The following is an 18247-nucleotide window of genomic DNA, read 5'->3' on the forward strand; positions in this document are numbered from 1 at the left end:
ATTTTTGATTTCGAGATCCTTTTACCCACCCTGCCCCCTCAACACCCTACCCACCCACGCATTTTCTTCCCTCATGAATTTGTGATGGTATCATGTTTTTGAATTGAATTAAAATTTTTGTCTATTTTCCTTCTAATTTTTTTTTTTAAAGTACACTTCTCTGAACTCTGGTGTTAACAGCCACTGTCTTCATACCTAAAGATTGCTTGTTCCATCCTTTGTAGCTTCCCATTCAGTGGCATCACTCCAGTAACATTAGCAAGCAAATGTAGCCTCCGAAGTAATTGGAGCAACTCAGAATTGCACACCCAGGCAGCAGTGCAGAAAGAAGCTGTCTAAATGACCCAGTATACATGTTTCCGTGTGAGTGTGAAAATAGCTAGTTAGCTTTCTTGTACTCTAATTTCTCCCTCTTTTTTTTTTGGATCATTCTTTTGGTTTTTAAATTCTGTCCAATCTTCTGAACTACCAATGATCTTGGTAGGATTGTACGCTTTTCTTTCAACTTGATGCTATCCTTAACTTGCATAGTTAGCCACGGATGGTGCGTTCTTCTCATCGTCTTTCTCACTGGTATATATCTTTGGGTATTATGCCGTATCTCCTTAAATGTCTGCCACTGCATCTCTACTGTCCTACCCTTTAACCTAATTTCCCAGCTTACTTTAGCCAGCTCTGTCTTCATATCCTTGTAATTGCCTTAATTTAAGTTTAAAACACTATTCATAAACCCACACTTCTCACCCTCAAACTGAATGCGAAATTCAATCATGTTATAATCACTGCTGTCTAGAGGCTCTTTTACTATGAGGTCATTAATTAATCCTGTCTCATTGCTCATTACTGTTACCGATACTCCTCCAGGGTAAGAGAGCTGTGAGAGACACTTGCAGAAGTCTTTGAGTTTTCCTAGCTCTCGCCTAGGCTGTGGCACTGATCGGGCTCAATAAGAAATGTTTTATTTGCGGATTCAGCATCAGAGGATTCAGTGAGGCTGCAACACTATTGAATCAGCATCGGCTGCAACAAGATGCACTGCAGCAATGCACCAAGGCTCCTTAGTACCTTCACTGGATCAAAATCCTGGAACTCCCTTCCTAACAGCTCTGTGGGTATATCTACCCCAAATGGACTGCAGCGGTTCAAGAAGGCAGCTCACCACCTTCTCAAGGGCAATTAGGGATGGGCAATAAATGCTGGCCTAGCCAGCGACTCCCACATCCCTGAATGATTTTTTTAAAAAACCTTCCAAACCCGCAACCTCTACCAACTAGAAGGACAAGGGCAGCAAATGCATGGGAACACCACCACCTGCAAGCTGCCCTCCAAGCGACCATCCTGACTTGGAACTATATCGCCGTTCCTTCACTGTCGCTGGGTCAAAATCCTGGAACTCCCTAATGGTACTGTGGGTGTACCTACCTCACATGGACTGCAGCGGTTCAAGAAGGCAGCTCACTACCACCTTCTCGATGGGCAATAAATGCTGGCCTAGCCAGCGACTCCCACGTCCCATGAATGAATTTTTTTTTTTTAAATTGAGAACTGTTGACATTGTGGGAAAATGCATTTCATATTCACAAATTATTAACTATCTGTATTCGCTAGTCCTTTTATATTCAAAGGGCTCTTTTAGATTGAGCTGGAAATGGTCAAATTAGATATGAGTTAGACTTGTGTTGGATTTAGTGGGTTTTTTTCTTTCACAGTATGGAGGGCTCCATCGTCCGTTTGCCTGAGATAGTGGCTTTAAAGAAAAAGTACAAGGCTTATCTGTACCTGGATGAAGCTCACAGTATCGGGGCTCTAGGACCCACAGGCCGAGGTGTGGTGGAATATTTTGACCTCAATCCCAAGGACGTGGATGTCATGATGGGAACCTTCACCAAGAGTTTTGGCGCAGCTGGTGGATACATAGGTGGCAAAAAGGTACAGCAATTGGTCTGGGATATTCCATTTCAAACCTTTTCATGGCAGTCACTTTTGTAAGCGTTGGCCTGTATTGTAGTACCATAGGTGATCCTGTATTTGCAGATTGAGTGGCTGCCTCCTAGCTATCTGGTTTAGTTTACATCGGGGAGCTGCTTCTTTCTTTGCATTTCTTTGGTCAAATCATTAACTTAAATTGCCTGATTAATTCCATTAGTGGTAATACTGTCAGTCGGGTTTGGAATTGTTCTACCCAGTCCCAGATAACTGGAATCGAGTGCCATAACTGGTAGGGTGCTCCTGACTGAATAACCAGAAAACTGCTTATGATCACTCTGCTGATAAACTACGTGGTTTTGGTTGGTTAAACTCCATCAGTTTCCCTGCATGCACTTGGCTCCCTAAACTTTGCCTCTGCTAAACTGACACTCTGCTCTCTGGATAGGTTGAGTGGACTGTCTCCTAGTGGGTGAAAAGAATGTTTACTTCATCTGGCAGGCAAACCATTTGTAGGGATTTCATAATACCTTGGTTTGGAGGTGTACAAGATTGAGGGGCATGGACAGGATGGATAGGGAGCAGCTGTTCCCCTTAGTTGAAGGGTCAGTTTCTAGGGGACACAAGTTTAAGGTGAGGGACAGGAGGTTTAAGCGGGATTTGAGGAAGAACTTTTTTACCCAGAGGGTGGTGACAGTCTGGAATGCACTGCCTGGGAGGGTGGTAGAGGCGGGTTGCCTCACATCCTTTTAAAAAGTACCTGGATGAGCACTTGGCACGTCATAAAATTCAAGGCTATGGGCCAAGTGCTGGCAAATGGGATTAGGTAGACAGGTCAGGTGTTTTAATGCATCGGTGCAGACTCGATGGGCCGAAGGGCCTCTTCTGCGCTGTATTGTTCTGTGATTCTGTGATATTCTTAATTGTGGTGATGGGTTAGTGTGCATGTCAGGCATCCAGCTAACCACAAAAATAATGGGCAATGAGGGCATTTGAAGTTCTGATTCAGATCTTCTAGCTTGGCAAAACTAACAAACGAGGATGAAACAGATGTTCTAATTTTTCAAACTACGTATTGTTAAAAAAAAAATTATAAGCACGCGACTCTTTAATAGAGCTGTGGTTACCAGCAGATGGTGCTTTTGGATGCAGAGGTGTTGGTGCTGCACATCTCCACCTCCTGGCAATTACTGGTAATACTATTCCCATTAAGCAGTCTTTTAATCTTAACTGGTCAGGAATCTGAAACTAAGCACCTACCCTCAAAATCTTAATTCAGGTGTAGCTTGCAGCTTTGATGACCTGAGTAAGTTTACCATGCTACTTTCAGTCATAGATAAGTGAGATCACCTAAATTGACTGTCTTCAGAAGTCACTGCTCTTTAAAAGTAATGTATGCAGCACTTGCATTTATTACTGTTGAAACATTTCGATTTTGACATTAATGGAAGCTTGAGATACTCGGTAAATGCAATCCAGTTCATAAAGAAAAAAACAGATTTGGTTCTGTATGTAATCTGAGGTTGCTGATCAAGCCTTAAACTCTTGATTAAGGTCAGTGGAGCAACTGCTGCAGCTGTTGGTGTTGAGGTACACAGCTTGTAATACACAATTACAGTAAATTGCATCAAATGTAATATTTGCAATACATTTAGACACGTCATAGAGTTATACAGCACAGAAAGATACAGCCCATCGTTTCCGTGCCGGCCATCAAGCACCGAACTATTCTAATCCCATTTTTCAGCACTTGGCCCGTAGCCTTGTATGCTATGGAGTTTGAGATGCTCATCTAAATACTTCTTAAATGTTGTGAGGGTTCCTGCCATTACTACCTCTTCAGGCAGTGCATTCCAGATTCCAATCACCTTCTGGGTGAAATTTTTTTTCCTCAAATCCCCTCTAAACCTCCTGCCCCTTACTTTTTAAATCTATGCCCCCTGGTTATTATTGTTTTCTGACACAGTATGTGGACAGGCCAACCAGGGGCGATGCCACATTGGATTTGGTACTGGGTAATGAACCCGGCCAGGTGTTAGATTTAGATGTAGGTGAGCACTTTGGTGATGGTGATCACGATTCGGTTAGGTTTACCTTAGCGATGGGCAGGGACAGGTATATACCGCAGGGCAAGAATTATAGCTGGGGGGAAAGGAAATGATGATGCGATTAGGCAAGTTTTAGGATGCGTAGGATGGGGAAGGAAACTGCAGGGGATGGGAACAATCGAAATGTGGAGCTTATTCAAGGAGCAGCTACTGCGTGTCCTTGATAAGTATGTACCTGTGAGGCAGGGAGGAAGTTGTCGAGCGAGGGAGCCGTGGTTTACTAAAGAAGTTGAAGCGCTTGTCAAGAGGAAGAAGAAGGCTTATGTTAGGATGAGACGTGAAGGCTCAGTTAGGGCGCTTGAGAGTTACAAGCTAGCCAGGAAGGATCTAAAGGGAGAGCTAAGAAGAGCAAGGAGAGGACACGAGAAGTCATTGGCGGATAGGATCAGGGAAAACCCTAAGGCTTTCTATAGGTATATCAGGAATAAAAGAATGACTAGAGTTAGATTAGGGCCAATCAAGGATAGTAGTGGGAAGTTGTGTGTGGAATCAGAGAAGGTAGGGGAAGTGGTAAATGAATATTTTGCGTCAGTATTTACAGTAGAGAAAGAAAATGTTGTCGAGGAGAATACTGAGATTCAGGCTACTAGGCTAGATGGGATTGAGGTTCACAAGGAGGAGGTGTTAGCAATTTTGGAAAGTGTGAAAATAGATAAGTCCCCTGGGCCAGATGGGATTTATCCTAGGATTCTCTGGGAAGCTAGGGAGGAGATTGCAGAGCCTTTGTCCTTGATCTTTGTCGTCATTGTCGACAGGAATAGTGCCGGAAGACTGGAGGATAGCAAATGTTGTCCCCTTGTTCAAGAAGGGGAGTAGAGACAGCCCTGGTAATTATAGACCTGTGAGCCTTACTTCGGTTGTGGGTAAAATGTTGGAAAAGGTTATAAGAGACAGGATTTATAATCATCTTGAAAAGAATAAGTTCATTAGCGATAGTCAGCACGGTTTTGTGACTGGTAGGTCGTGCCTCACAAACCTTATTGAGTTTTTCGAGAAGGTGACCAAACAGATGGATGAGGGTAAAGCAGTGGATGTGGTGTATATGGATTTCAGTAAGGCGTTTGATAAGGTTCCCCATGGTAGGCTGTTGCAGAAAATACGGAAGTATGGGGTTGAAGGTGATTTAGAGCTTTGGATCAGAAATTGGCTAGCTGAAAGAAGACAGAGGGTGGTGGTTGATGGCAAATGTTCATCCTGGAGTTTAGTTACTAGTGGTGTACCGCAAAGATCTGTTTTGGGGCCACTGCTGTTTGTCATTTTTATAAATGACCTGGAAGAGGGTGTAGAAAGGTGGGTTAGTAAATTTGCGGATGACACTAAGGTCGGTGGAGTTGTGGTTAGTGCCGAAGGATGTTGTAGGGTACAGAGGGACATAGATAGGCTGCAGAGCTGGGCTGAGAGATGGCAAATGTAGTTTAATGCGGAAAAGTGCGAGGTGATTCACATGGGAAGGATTAACAGGAATGCAGAGTACTGGGCTAATGGGAAGATCCTTGGTAGTGTAGATGAACAGAGAGATCTTGGTGTCCAGGTGCATAAATCCCTGAAGGTTGCTACCCAGGTTAATAGGGCTGTTAAGAAGGCATATGGTGTGTTAGCTTTTATTAGTAGGGGGATCGAGTTTTGGAGCCACGAGGTCATGCTGCAGCTGTACAAAACTCTGGTGAGACCGCACCTGGAGTATTGCGTGCAGTTCTGGTCTCCGCATTATAGGAAGGATGTAGAAGCTATGGAAAGGGTGCAGAGGAATTTTACTAGGATGTTGCCTGGTATGGAGGGAAGGTCTTACGAGGAAAGGCTGAGGGACTTGAGATTGTTTTCGTTGGAGAGAAGGAGGAGGAGAGGTGACTTAATAGAGACATATAAGATAATCAGAGGGTTAGATAGAGTGGACAGTGAGAGTCTTTTTCCTGGGATGGTGATGGCAAACACGAGAGGACATAGCTTTAAGTTGAGGGGTGATAGATATAGGACAGAGGTTAGAGGTAGTTTCTTTACTCAGAGTAGTAGGGGCGTGGAACGCCCTGCCTGCAACAGTAGTAGACTCGCCAACTTTAAGGGCATTTAAGTGGTCATTGGATAGACATATGGATGAAAATGGAATAGTGTAGGTCAGATGGTTTCACAGGTCGGCGCAACATCGAGGGCCGAAGGGCCTGTACTGCGCTGTAATGTTCTAATTCTAATTGACCCCTCCACTAAGGGAAAAAGTTTCTTCCTATCTAACCTATCAATGCTCCTCATAATTTTGTATGCCTCTATCATGTCCCCCCTCAGCCTTCTCTGCTCTAAGGACAACAACCCTAGCCTTTTCAGTGTTTCTTCATAGCTGAAATGCTCCAGCCCAGGGAACATCCTAGTGAGTCTCTCCTGCACCCTCTCAAGTGCAATCACATCCTTCCTATAGTGTGGTGCCCAGAACGGTACACAGTACTCCAGCTGTGGCCTAATTTAGCATTTTATACAGCTCCATCATAACCTCCCTGCTCTTATATTCTATGCCTCAGCTAATAAAGGCAAGTATCCCATATACCTTCCTAACCACCTTATCTACCTGTGCTGCTGCCTTCAGTGATCTATGGACAAGTACACCAAGGTCCCTCTGACCTGTACTTCCTAGGGTCCTACCATCCATTGTATATTCCCTTGCCTTGTTAGTCCTCCCAAAATGCATCACCTCTCACTTCTCAGGATTAAATTCCATTTGCCACTGCTCCGCCCATCTTACCAGCCCATCTATATCGTCCTGTAATTTAAGGCTTTCCTCCTCACTATTTACGACACCACCAATTTTCATGTCATCTGTGAACTTACTTATCATGCCTGTTATATTCATGTCTAAATCATTAATGTACACTACAAACAGCAAGGGTCCCAGCACCGATCCCTGCAGTACACCACTGGTCACAGGCTTCCACTCGCAAAAACAACCCTTGACCATCACTCTCTGCCTCCTGCCACTAAGCCAATTTTGTATCCACTTTGCCAATTTGCCCTGGATCCAGTGGGCTCTTACCTTAACCAATCTCCCATGCGGCACCTTATCAAACGCCTTTACTGAAGTCCATATAGACTACATCAACTGCTTTACCCTCATCTATACATCTAGTCACCACCTCAAAATTCAATCAAAATAGTTAGACTAGATCTCCCCCTGACAAAGCCATGCTGACTATCCTTGATTAATCCCTGCCTCTCCAAGTGGAGATTAATCCTGTCCCTCAGAATGTTTTCTAGTATTTTCCCAACCACTAATGTTAGACCCACTGGCCTGTAAATACCTGGTTTATCTCTGTTACCCTTCTTGAATAATGGCACCACATTTGCAGTCCTCTGGTACCTCTCCTGTGGCCAGAGAGGATTTGAAAATTTGTGTCTGAGCCCCTGCTAGCTCCTCCCTTGCCTCACATAACAGCCTGGGATACACCTCATCTGGGCCTCGGGATTTATCCATTTTTAAGCCCGCTAAAGCAGCTAATACTTCCTCCCTTTCAATGTTAATATGTTCAAGTATGTCTCAATCCCCCTCCCTGATCTCTACACCTACATCGTCCTTCTCCATAGTGAACACAGATGCATGTGAAAATCAGTTACCATATATAAGGGATTGCTAGCAGAATTTCCCTGGACAGCATCTGATATGACACACTAAGGTAGCATGCTAGACTTTTTAAGAGAGTGAAATGGTATTGCTTTTTGTTTTGATTTGTAAGCAAAGCTTTGCCCATTTTTTTACTCCAGCTTTTCATGTCTTGGTAAATGATGTGGGTTTATTGTTTTTCTGAAGCTGTGAATTAAGTTTGTCTTTTAAGAGTAGTTGAGGGATTTGGTGGAAATCGTTCCATATCATTCTGTGAATACACTTAGCCTGAGGGAACTTGGTTAACGAATGAGTCACTTCCTAATATTGCCATCCTTTTTCTTGGTCGAGTAATCCTGTGCTTTCCTAATCGTAACTGACAAAAAAGAACTCAAACGATAATGTCTGGGCTGCTGGCGCACCTTCATTGATTATGGAACTTAGAAAAATTGGCTTAAATGATAGCCAAGTTCAGCAGCTCAGACAGGGGAAACAGTTTGAATATATATGTGTTCGTTTTGAACTTAGACTGGAAACCTTATTAAAAACTGTCAGTGATCTGTTACGATCAGATGAGGAGGGTCGCAAGGCTCCCCTCTTGACCTCCTCCTTGTTTGACCATTTATTCCTTTTCAAACAGTGGATGTGCTTACTACTTCAGTGAGTGTTTAACCTTTTACCTTTGTGATCATAAAAGAACAGATCAGACAAGTTTTCTTGAGTTTAACGAAAAAAAGTGAGTTTATTGTACTTGACCAAAAACCCAATCTAAGTAAAATAATAAGCTACGCTACACTTTCACTCACTGACACACACACACACACACACACACACACACACACATAGATTACAGAGTGGAGAGGAATAGTGGTTGGAATAGAGTTTGGATCAAATAAAATGAATATGCAGTCTATGGTGTCTGTTAATTCGGTTATCTTCCGGCTGAATCTGGAGTCCTCGAGTTCTTGATCGGTAGATGTTCTTTGAGACAGTGGAGCAGGTGGTATTCACAGGGGTCTTTGTCTTGGATCTTTTTCAGCCAGCAGGCAAGCTTTGACCACCCCAAGGTCACCTAGAGAGAGAGGCATCCCCCTATGGATTCTGCACACATCAGTCTCAGAAGTTTGTCCCTTTATAACCAAAGACTGCTAGTTTTTCATGGTGGGGAGGCGGTCACATGATTGTCCAGTGACCTTGTTTGCAATTTAATTAGATTCAAGTCTAGGAATTCCCAATCTCTCTCGGGTCTCATTGTTTCAATGTTTACCCATGGAGGGGTTTATCTTCCACTGTTAATGTTCCAAGATGGCTTTGAATGTTTTGCCATTAGAAGTGAAGCTGCTGGCTGATTCCAAGTTCATGAGGCATTGTTCGGTGGTGGCCAGCTCAGACATCCGTTTCTCCTTTGATATGTAAGGGATTCAGATGCAAATGGTGGCAGCCATTTTTAGCTGTTTAGCAGTGACTTTTATCAATTTCTTTCTGTCTCTTGTTTTTAAAATATTAATCCAAGTTTCCAATTGATAGATTAAAAATCCTCATTTGGCATAGCACATTTTCTTGACAGTGATACTTTGATTTTTAACATTGCTGTCAAGTTTTGAAGTTCTGACATACTGTACACGGCACTGAGTAAAGTGAGCTTCTGTGTGGTTTCTGAGAAAGCTGCAAGAACTAATTGGTGCCTTTGTAAATATGCAGAAATCAATAGCTGAGTTTACAAGATATTATCTTATTGATTTTGATCTTTTATGACCTAGTGCAAAATAGCTCAACAAATATTTGTCTACATTACAGGAGCTCATAGACTACCTTCGCTCAAATTCTCACAGCACAGTCTATGCTACCTCAATGTCTGCACCTGTTACAGAACAAGTCATCGCATCCATGAAATGCATCATGGGGGAAGATGGCACGAAGCTTGGTAAGTCCCATTCTGCAACAGTGGCAGATACAACTTTGACTTGGGGAGGCTCGTAGGGCAAATGCCCATATCTTAGTCTGGGGAACCCTTCAGTGGTGTCACCATGAATCTTGGACATTTCTGTCTACTATCTTGGTTAGACTATGTGTTGGTATCATTCTCGAGCTTAGGTGTGGTGGGCCTACTATACCAGAAAATCTAATAGGTTCATATAGGTTGCTAATATTTATCTATCTCTAGTTAGTCACCATACAAGCGGTACCCACAGCTGTAAGTTGGAGTTTTGCAATACTTCATAGCGAAGCATTTCAATTTTGGTGCGTGTGATACGTCAACATCCAGAGTTAATATTTCAGATTTGAAGGGAGTGTTCAGATTGCTTGTCTGGTGATGCATGTAGTCAAGTTAGGCTGACTTTGTGATCTTGAAAATAAATAAAGGATTGGCCTGGACTATTGTCGATCGATATATTGTTTGTATCTTCCATTTATAATATCTCCCCCTCTTTGGCTGCAGTTTCTAAGCAGTCCCTTGTGCTGTTACTGTTCTCGGCAAGTCATATGAACATACGAATTAGGAGCAGGAGTAAGCCACTCTGCCCCTCGAGCCTCCATTCAACAAGATCATGGCTGATCTGATTGTAACCTGAACTCCACATTCCTACCTACCCCGAATAACTTTTCACCCCCTTGCTGATCAAGAATCTATCTACCTCTGCCTTAAAAATATTCAAAGACTGCTTCCATCGCCTTTTGAGGAAGAGAGTTCCAAAGACTCATGACCCTCACAGAACAAATTTCTCCTCATCTGTCTTAAATGGGTAACCCCTTATTTTTAAACAGTGACCCCTAGTTCTAGATCCTCCCACAAGAGGAAACATCCTTTCCACACCCACCCTGTCAAGACCCCTTAGGATCTTGTATGTTTCAATCATGTCGCCTCTTACTCTTCTAAACTCTAGTGGATACCAAGCCTCGCCTGTCCAACCTTTCCTCATAAAACAACCCGCCCATTACATGTATTAGTCTAGTAAATCACCATTGTTCTGCTAAGTAACAAAATAGTGTTTCATATGAAGTCAAACCCTTGCGGTTTCGTAGGATCTGGTGTATTGGTTGTATCTGGAAACCCAAATTTGAGATCACCAGTGAGTGTGCATTGTGGAATGTATTTTATGCTAATTATTTTGTATTGTATCGTATCCTGGTGTTTTTCAAGGTTCATGAATATTTGATCATGTTTACTATTTAAATCTTGGTACACAATTCAGACATGGCAATCAATACAGCATGCAGGCTTTGGATTTGTATGCTGTAAGTATATCTACAAGGTAATCTGAGGGTATTGATGCTCCTTTACATGCTCCTTTTCTGGCAAATTCGAATAACAAAATAGGAGCAGGAATGGCCCTTGAGCCTACTCCACTATTCAAAAAAATCATGGTTGATTTATCTACCTCAACTTCTTTTTCAGCCCTATCCCCATATTACGTGATTCTCTTAGTGTCCAACAAATCCCAATAATTTACCCAATTCTCACTGTTAACTGAACACTAACTCCTATTGGAATGAAAATGCAGCAGCTGGCATTCCATTTAGTTCACAAGGATACTGTGGATTACATTTCATGTAACCAGGATTCAGTAGTGTTCAGTTGTGGAGGAGATAGTTTGTGTTTACTGACCAGACCTCCTTAATTACATGTTTCAAAAAGATGCACTTCACTCCAGTTCAGGAACAGGAGGTGGTTAAGGGCAGGATTGCAGACTTCGTGTGTGTGTGTGAGATTAAAGCACGTGGGGTAGGTGGTAATATACAGGCGTGGATAAGGATTGGTTAACAGGCAGAAAACAGTAGGAATAAATAGGTCATTCTTGTGTTGGCAGGCTATGTCTAGTGGGGTACCGCAAGGATCAGTACTTGGGCCCCAGCTGTTGACAGTATATATCAATGATTTAGATGTGGGGACCAAATGTAATATTTCCAAGTTCGCAGATGACGCAAAACTAGTTGGGAATGTGTGTTGTGAGGAAGATGAAGCGGCTTCAAGGGGATTTGAACAGGTTTGGTGAGTGGGCAAGAATGTGGCAGATGGAATATAATGTGGAAAAATGTGAGGTTATCCAATTTGCTAGGAGGAACAGATGTGCAGAGTATTTCTTAAATGATAGATTAGAAAGTGTAGATGTACAAAGGGACCTGGGTGTCCTTGTCAATGTAACTGAAAGCTAACATGCAGGCGCAGCAAGCAATTAAGAAGGCTAATGGTATGTTAGCCTTTATCGCAAGAGGGTTTGAGTACAGGAGTAGTGAAGTCTTGCTTCAATTGTATAGAACGTTGGTTAGACCGCACCTGGAGTACTGTGTGCAGTTTTGGTCCCCTTACCTTAGGAAGGATATTATTGCCATAGAGGGAGTTCACCAGACTTGTTCCCAGGATGGCAGGACTGTCCTATGAAGAGAGATTGGGGAAACTGGCCCTGTATGCTCTAGAGTTTTGAAGAATGAGAAATGATCTCATTGAAACCTACAAAATACTGAAAGGGATAGAATAGGTAGATGCAGGTAAGATGCTTCCCCTGGTTGGGGATTCTAGAACCAGGGGACAAAATTTGAAAATAAGGGGGAAGCCATTTAGGACCGAGATGAGAAATTTCTTTACTCAGAGGGTTGTGAATCCTTGGAATTCTCTACCCCAAAGGGCTGTGGAAGCTCAGTCATTGAGTATGTTTAAAGTAGAGATTGACAGATTTCTAAATACCAATGATATAAAGGGGTATGGAGATAGTGTGGAGGAAAAAGATATTGAAGTGGATGATCAGCCATGATTGTATTGAATAGCAGAGCAGGCTTGATGGGCTAAATGGCCTACTGCTGCTCTTGTTTTGCTATTAGGCTCATATCCTGACATTCTTGTATTCTTCACCACATATTGCTTGGATTCAGGACAGTCACTGACTTGTGTCAAATGCAATTAATCTGAAAGTTACTGTTTCCTGTCACTGAGCAATCTGTGCATTAAAGAAAGAGAAACCTGAGAGTCTGAAATGGAATCAGAAAATGTTGTAAATGAAGAGCAGTTAGCATTTGAATTAAGATTAATGTTTTGCGTGGTAACCTTACTTTTCAAATGCTGAATAGCCCTAATATGCATTTCACTACTTGTTTTTTGTTACTGCACCAGTGATATTTTGCTGATTTTTTAGGAGTTCAGATCTTTCCTCTATTGTGACTTCAGAGTGGTGCCCATAAGTCTAATTGGTAAATTACCAGTTTCAACATTGCAATATCCCTAATGCTTTGAAGGTTTAAACTATAAATCTCCAATTCGGTTGGAGGATCAGAAGACAATCTATTTTTTTTTTTTATTCATGCGACGTGGGCATTGCTGGCAAGGCCAGCATTCATTAACCATCGTTAATTGCCCTTGAGAAGGTGGTGGTGAGCCATCTTCTTGAACCGCTGTAGTCCATGTGTTGTAGGTACGCCCACAGTGCTGTTGGGAAGGGAGTTCCAGAATTTGATCCAGCATCTAATGACATTGCTGTTGCTGAAACATCTTGTGGAATGTGCAAACTCAGCTGTAGCCTCTGCACCTTTCTCTGACCCCTTGTGTTGAGAATGGATACCTTCATCCAGGTTAAATCGAGTCTGAATTTCCTTGCCAGCTCTCCCTTACTTCAAAAGTCCCTCTGTGGTTGCAATTAGTTTTCTGTCTAAGTAGTCAAAGGGGTTCTACATAAGAGATGTTTTTAAAATAACTAACAAAATTCAGGAGTGTATCAACTGTAAGTTGTCACTGCTCTAAATTTTGCTCTTTGATCATCCTACATGCTCTTCCATACATTTAAAATAAAGATACCACAATTTCCAGGAGCATTAACTAATTTTCTAAGATATTGTGTGGAACTCCTTACATGTTTAGTCTTTCCTACTCTCTGCAATCTGCATGTTTTTAAAGGCAGATGTATGTCATTGCCTGATGGCGTCCTGATTTAGCTAATCTCCGATACTTTTTCCAACACTGGTGTCTGTGCTATGAGTCTTGCCTTTTATCCAAATACTGGTGCTTGTTTAGGTCGGATTCCAGCAGCCAGCTCCCTCATTTATCAGCTTCCTAATCCCGGAGGCAAAATGGAGATATTTCTGGATCTATAAATTCTGTTGCGGTGATTGGAGCAGAATGTGGTCTTGTCGATGCCAGGAGGTGGCTCACTTCCAATTTCCGACAGTCTGACCTGAACAAGTGCCAGTGTGAAATGCAAACAAGAAAAAGCTCCTTCACAAAATTAACAGATCAGCTTTCTATAGATGACATTGTGTGTGGTTTCTTTTCTCGCTCCCTCCTAAGCAGTTCTGTTCATTTGCTACTCGTTGCCCTGTAAAGGACCGTGACATCTTTGTACATTAAAGGGTCCTGTAGAAATGTTTGTTTAAATTTTGGAAAGGCATTTTATCCTTTAATTATGATATGCACACAGTACAAATAGGAAATCATTTGGTATTTAAGGAGCTTGTATGCTTGGATACATTTGGTTTAATCTAGTTCTAAAGTTAGAATTGAATTGTCTGCTTTTAAAAAGGTTCAGCCTGATCGGTTAATTTAGCTTCTGTTAATGAAGAAGTCCATTAAAGGTTGTGCTTTGTACTAAGCCATTTATTGCATTTTGAGAAATCTAGCTCAGCAGTGTAGTGGAAAGGGTAAAAATGACTCAACAATTTATTTTAGAAATTTTTAAAAACTATTCAAAACAAATTTCACTAGCAAGTTATTGTAGCTTTATCTATTGTTTTTTTTCCATGCTACCTGCAGTATTAGTTGATAAGGGAGCAGAAACACCATGTTGCCACTGGATGGTGCTGCAGGTGTTTGAGAGTTCCAATGCATGAGTAATTCCTGGAGTATTTGCAGCTATCCTGAGTGGAGTAAGTTTTCCGGCATTACTTTCCAGTCTGTCCTATATCGTCTTCCTACCTTCCACTTCTTCCAATAATTGTTTCCAGTTTTAAATATTTATTAATATAGTTCAGAACCTACTTTAAGTACCACAGCAGAAATCTTTCTAGTTATGGAGAGTATCCTGAGGATTGTAAAGCTTGAACGTTAATTTGTGTTTCTCTGAACGTGTTTGGTATTAGCATTTAGCCATCTTAATTAGATTTTTTCATTTTTTTAAACTAACTGTGCCGGAGACACAGTTGGGAACTGGGGACAATGTTGCTTTAAGCATTTAGTCAGTATCGGGGACTGCCAGGTGATGTACAACACAGTTCAGATTGACAGCGTCCCCTGCTCAACCCCAACCTTGGAGCATTCCTACTTCATGTATGTGACATTCCATTACCCACAGCCGCCATCCTTCTGATTTCTGAGTCAGTTTTTATTTTGTTGGTTTGTGCTGAATTTCAGCCAGGCCTATCTATATATGTTAACAGCCCATTTGAGACTGCATAGATACTTCACACAGGGCCCTTTCAGAGAAACTTGTTCCACCGTTGGATGGTTTTAAACCCCAGCTCCTGGAGTTATGTGCACGAGTGTTTGTCTTGGGTAATGCAGACTGAAATGTTGCTGTTGCTGCTTTTTTAAAAATTCATTCATGGGATGTGGGTGTCACTGGCCAGGCCAGCATTTATTGCCCATCCCTAATTGCCCTTGAGAAGGTGGTGGTGAGCTGCCTTCTTGAACCACTGCAGTCCATTTGGGGTAGGTATACCCACAGTACTGTTAGGAACAGAGTTCCAGGATTTTGACCCAGCGACAGTGAAGGAACGGCGATATAGTTCCAAGTCAGGATGGTGTGTGACTTGGAGGGGAACTTGCAGGTGGTGGTGTTCCCATGCATTTGCAGCCCTTGTCCTTCTAGTTGGTAGAGGTCACGGGTTTGGAAGATGCTGTCTTTGGAGCCTTGGTGTGTTGTAGTGCATCTTGTAGATGGTACACATTGCTGCCACTGTGCGTTGGCGGTGGAAGGAGTGAATGTTTGTGGATGGGGTGCCAATCAAGCGGGCTGCTTTGTCTGGATGGTGTTGAGCTTCTTGAGTTGTTGGAGCTGCACCCATCCAGGCAAGTGGACAGTATTCCATTACATTCCTGACTTGTGCCTTGTAGATGGTGGACAGGCTTTGGGGAGTCAGGACAGGAGGTGAGTTACTCGCTGCAGGATTCTTAGCCTCTGACCTGTTGCTGTAGTCATGGTATTTATATGGCTACTCCAGTTCAGTTTCTGGTCAATGGTAGCCCCTAGGATGTTGGTGGGGTAATGGTAATTTTTACCAGCAATGGTAAAATGCCATTGAATGTCAAGGTGAGATGGTTAGATTCTCTCTTGTTGGAGATGGTCATTGCCTGGCACCTGTGAGGCACGAATGTTACTTGCGACTTATTAGCCCAAGCCTGGATATTGTCCAGGTCTTGCTGCATTTCTGCACGGATTGCTTCAGTATCTGAGGAGTTACGAATGATGCTGAACATTGTGCAATCATCAGCGGACATCCCCACTTCTGACCTGATAATCGAAGGAATGTCATTGATGAAGCAGCTGAAGATGGTTGGGCCTAGGACACTACCCTGAGGAGCTCCTGCAATGATGTCCTGGAGCTGAGATGATTGACCTCCAACATCCACAACCATCTTTCTTTGCACTAGGTATGACTCCAACAGCGGAGTGTTTTCCCCGATTCCCATTGACTCCAGTTTTGCTAAGCCTCCTGGATGCCATACTCTGTCAAATGCTGCCTTGATGTCAAGGGCAGTCTCTCCTCACCTCTGGAGTTCAGCTCTTTTGTCCATGTTTGAACCAAAGCTGTAATGAGGTCAGGAGCTGAGTGGTCCTGGTGGAATCCAAACTGAGCATCACTGGGCAGGTAATTGCTAAGCAAGTGTCGCTTGATAGCACAGTTTATGACACCTTCCATCACTTTACTAATGATCGAGGGTCGACTGATGGGGTGGTAACTGACCGGGTTGGATTTGTCCTGCTTTTTATATACAGGACATAACTGGGCAATTTTCCACATTGCCAGCTAGGTGCCAGTGTTGTAGCTGTATTGGAACAACTTGGCTAGGGGCACTCTAGAATTAAAATGCAGTCTCCTTTTAAAAAAAGGACTAGTTGTAGTGTATTAGCACACCAAGGTATTGTGCTGTGATGGAACACTAGTTCACTGCAGCGAGCTCATGATCATAATCCATATCAATGACCTGCTCACGGACGCTTAGTTTGGGTTCCGCCAGGCTGCTTAGCTCCTGACCTCATTGCAGCCTTGGTTCAAACATGGACAAAAGAGCTGAACGTGAGGTGAGTGTGACTGTCCTTGACATCAAGGCAGCATTTGATTGAGGAGCCCTAGTCAAACTGGAGTCGAATGTAATATTTCCAAATTTGCTGATGACACAAAACTAGATGGGAATGTAAGTTGTGTGGAGGATGCAAGGAGGCTTCAAAGGGACTTAGACAGGCTAAGTGAATGGGAAGAACATGGCTGATCGAATATATTGTGAATAAGTGTGACTACTTTGGTAGAAAAATCAGAGTATTTCTTAAATGGTGAGAGGTTGGGAAGTGTTGATGTCCAAAGGGACCTGGGTGTCCTTGTTCATGAGTCACTAAAAGCTAGCATGCAGGTGCAGCAAGCAACTAGGAAGGCGAATGGTATGTTGGCCTTCATCGCAAGGGGTTTTGCGTACAGGTATAAATAGGTCTTACTGCAATTGTATAGAGCCTTAGTGAGACCGCACCTGGAATGTTGTGTACAATTTTGGTTGTCTCATCTAAGGAAGGATATACTTGCCATAGTGAGAGTGCAATGGAGGTTCACCAGACTAATCCCTGGAATGGCAGGATTGTTTTATGAGGAGAGATTGAGGAGACTGGGCCTATATTCTCTGGAGTTTTGAAGAACAAGAGGTGATCTCATTGAAACTTACAAAATTCTTTCAGGGGTTGACAGGGTGGATGTAGATAGGATGTTCCACCTGGCTGGTGAGTCTAGAACCAGGGGACATAGTTTTAAATGGCCTACCTCTTATTTTGAGATTAAGATGAGGAGGAATTTCTTCACCCAAAGAGTGGTGAATCTTTGGAATTCTCTACCCAGAAGGCTGTGGAAGCTCAATCATTGAGCATGTTCAAGACAAATAGATATCTGGATGCCAATAACATCAAGGGATATGGGGATAGTGCGGGCAAGTGGCAGTGAGGTAGGTTATCAGCCATGATCTAATTGAATGGCGGAGCAGGCTCGTTGGACCGAATGGCTTACTACTGCTCCTATTTTCTATGTACCTATAACCCTTTGGTCAAACTGCCTGTAGTATAAGCAATGCTGTTTTGAGTTATCACATCTGAGTGCATTTTTGAAGGTGAAAAATTCTCTCAGTCCCAAGCTACTTTGGTCTGTGATCTTCTGGAACTCTGATATATGAAAAAAAATGCATTCCACTTCAGTTGGGATTTTGATTATACAGTAACCATAAATGGAAAAATGCAGTGAAAGAGTCTGCTGCTGGAGCGAGGTCTCCATGTATTCTCTAGTCAAAGTCATTGAGTTTATTCTTCATGCCAATACTAGATCCTCTTGAGTTTCCCATGAATTCTTGTTTGAACCCAGAGAAACAGCTTGCAGTCCATATCATAAATATTATACAAGCAATTCTTGGGTATTTTTAAATCTGATTGTGTGCTTGGCTTTCATGAGACTACTGCAC

At 42.6% G+C, this 18247-nt stretch overlaps 1 protein-coding gene across 1 annotated transcript in view; it reads left to right on the top strand.

Moving 5' to 3' along the window:
- sptlc2a (serine palmitoyltransferase, long chain base subunit 2a) overlaps positions 1 to 18247 on the top strand; it is a 150349-nt gene that overhangs the window by 73163 nt on the left and 58939 nt on the right. Inside the window, exons 8-9 of the mRNA XM_068038610.1 lie at positions 1710 to 1929; positions 9412 to 9538. Of these exons, the coding sequence (XP_067894711.1) occupies positions 1710 to 1929; positions 9412 to 9538 (347 nt within the window). The remainder of the gene's footprint in view (positions 1 to 1709; positions 1930 to 9411; positions 9539 to 18247) is intronic.

The sequence above is a fragment of the Heterodontus francisci genome, chromosome 9 (assembly GCF_036365525.1).
Source record: "Heterodontus francisci isolate sHetFra1 chromosome 9, sHetFra1.hap1, whole genome shotgun sequence".
Lineage (NCBI taxonomy): Eukaryota > Metazoa > Chordata > Chondrichthyes > Heterodontiformes > Heterodontidae > Heterodontus > Heterodontus francisci.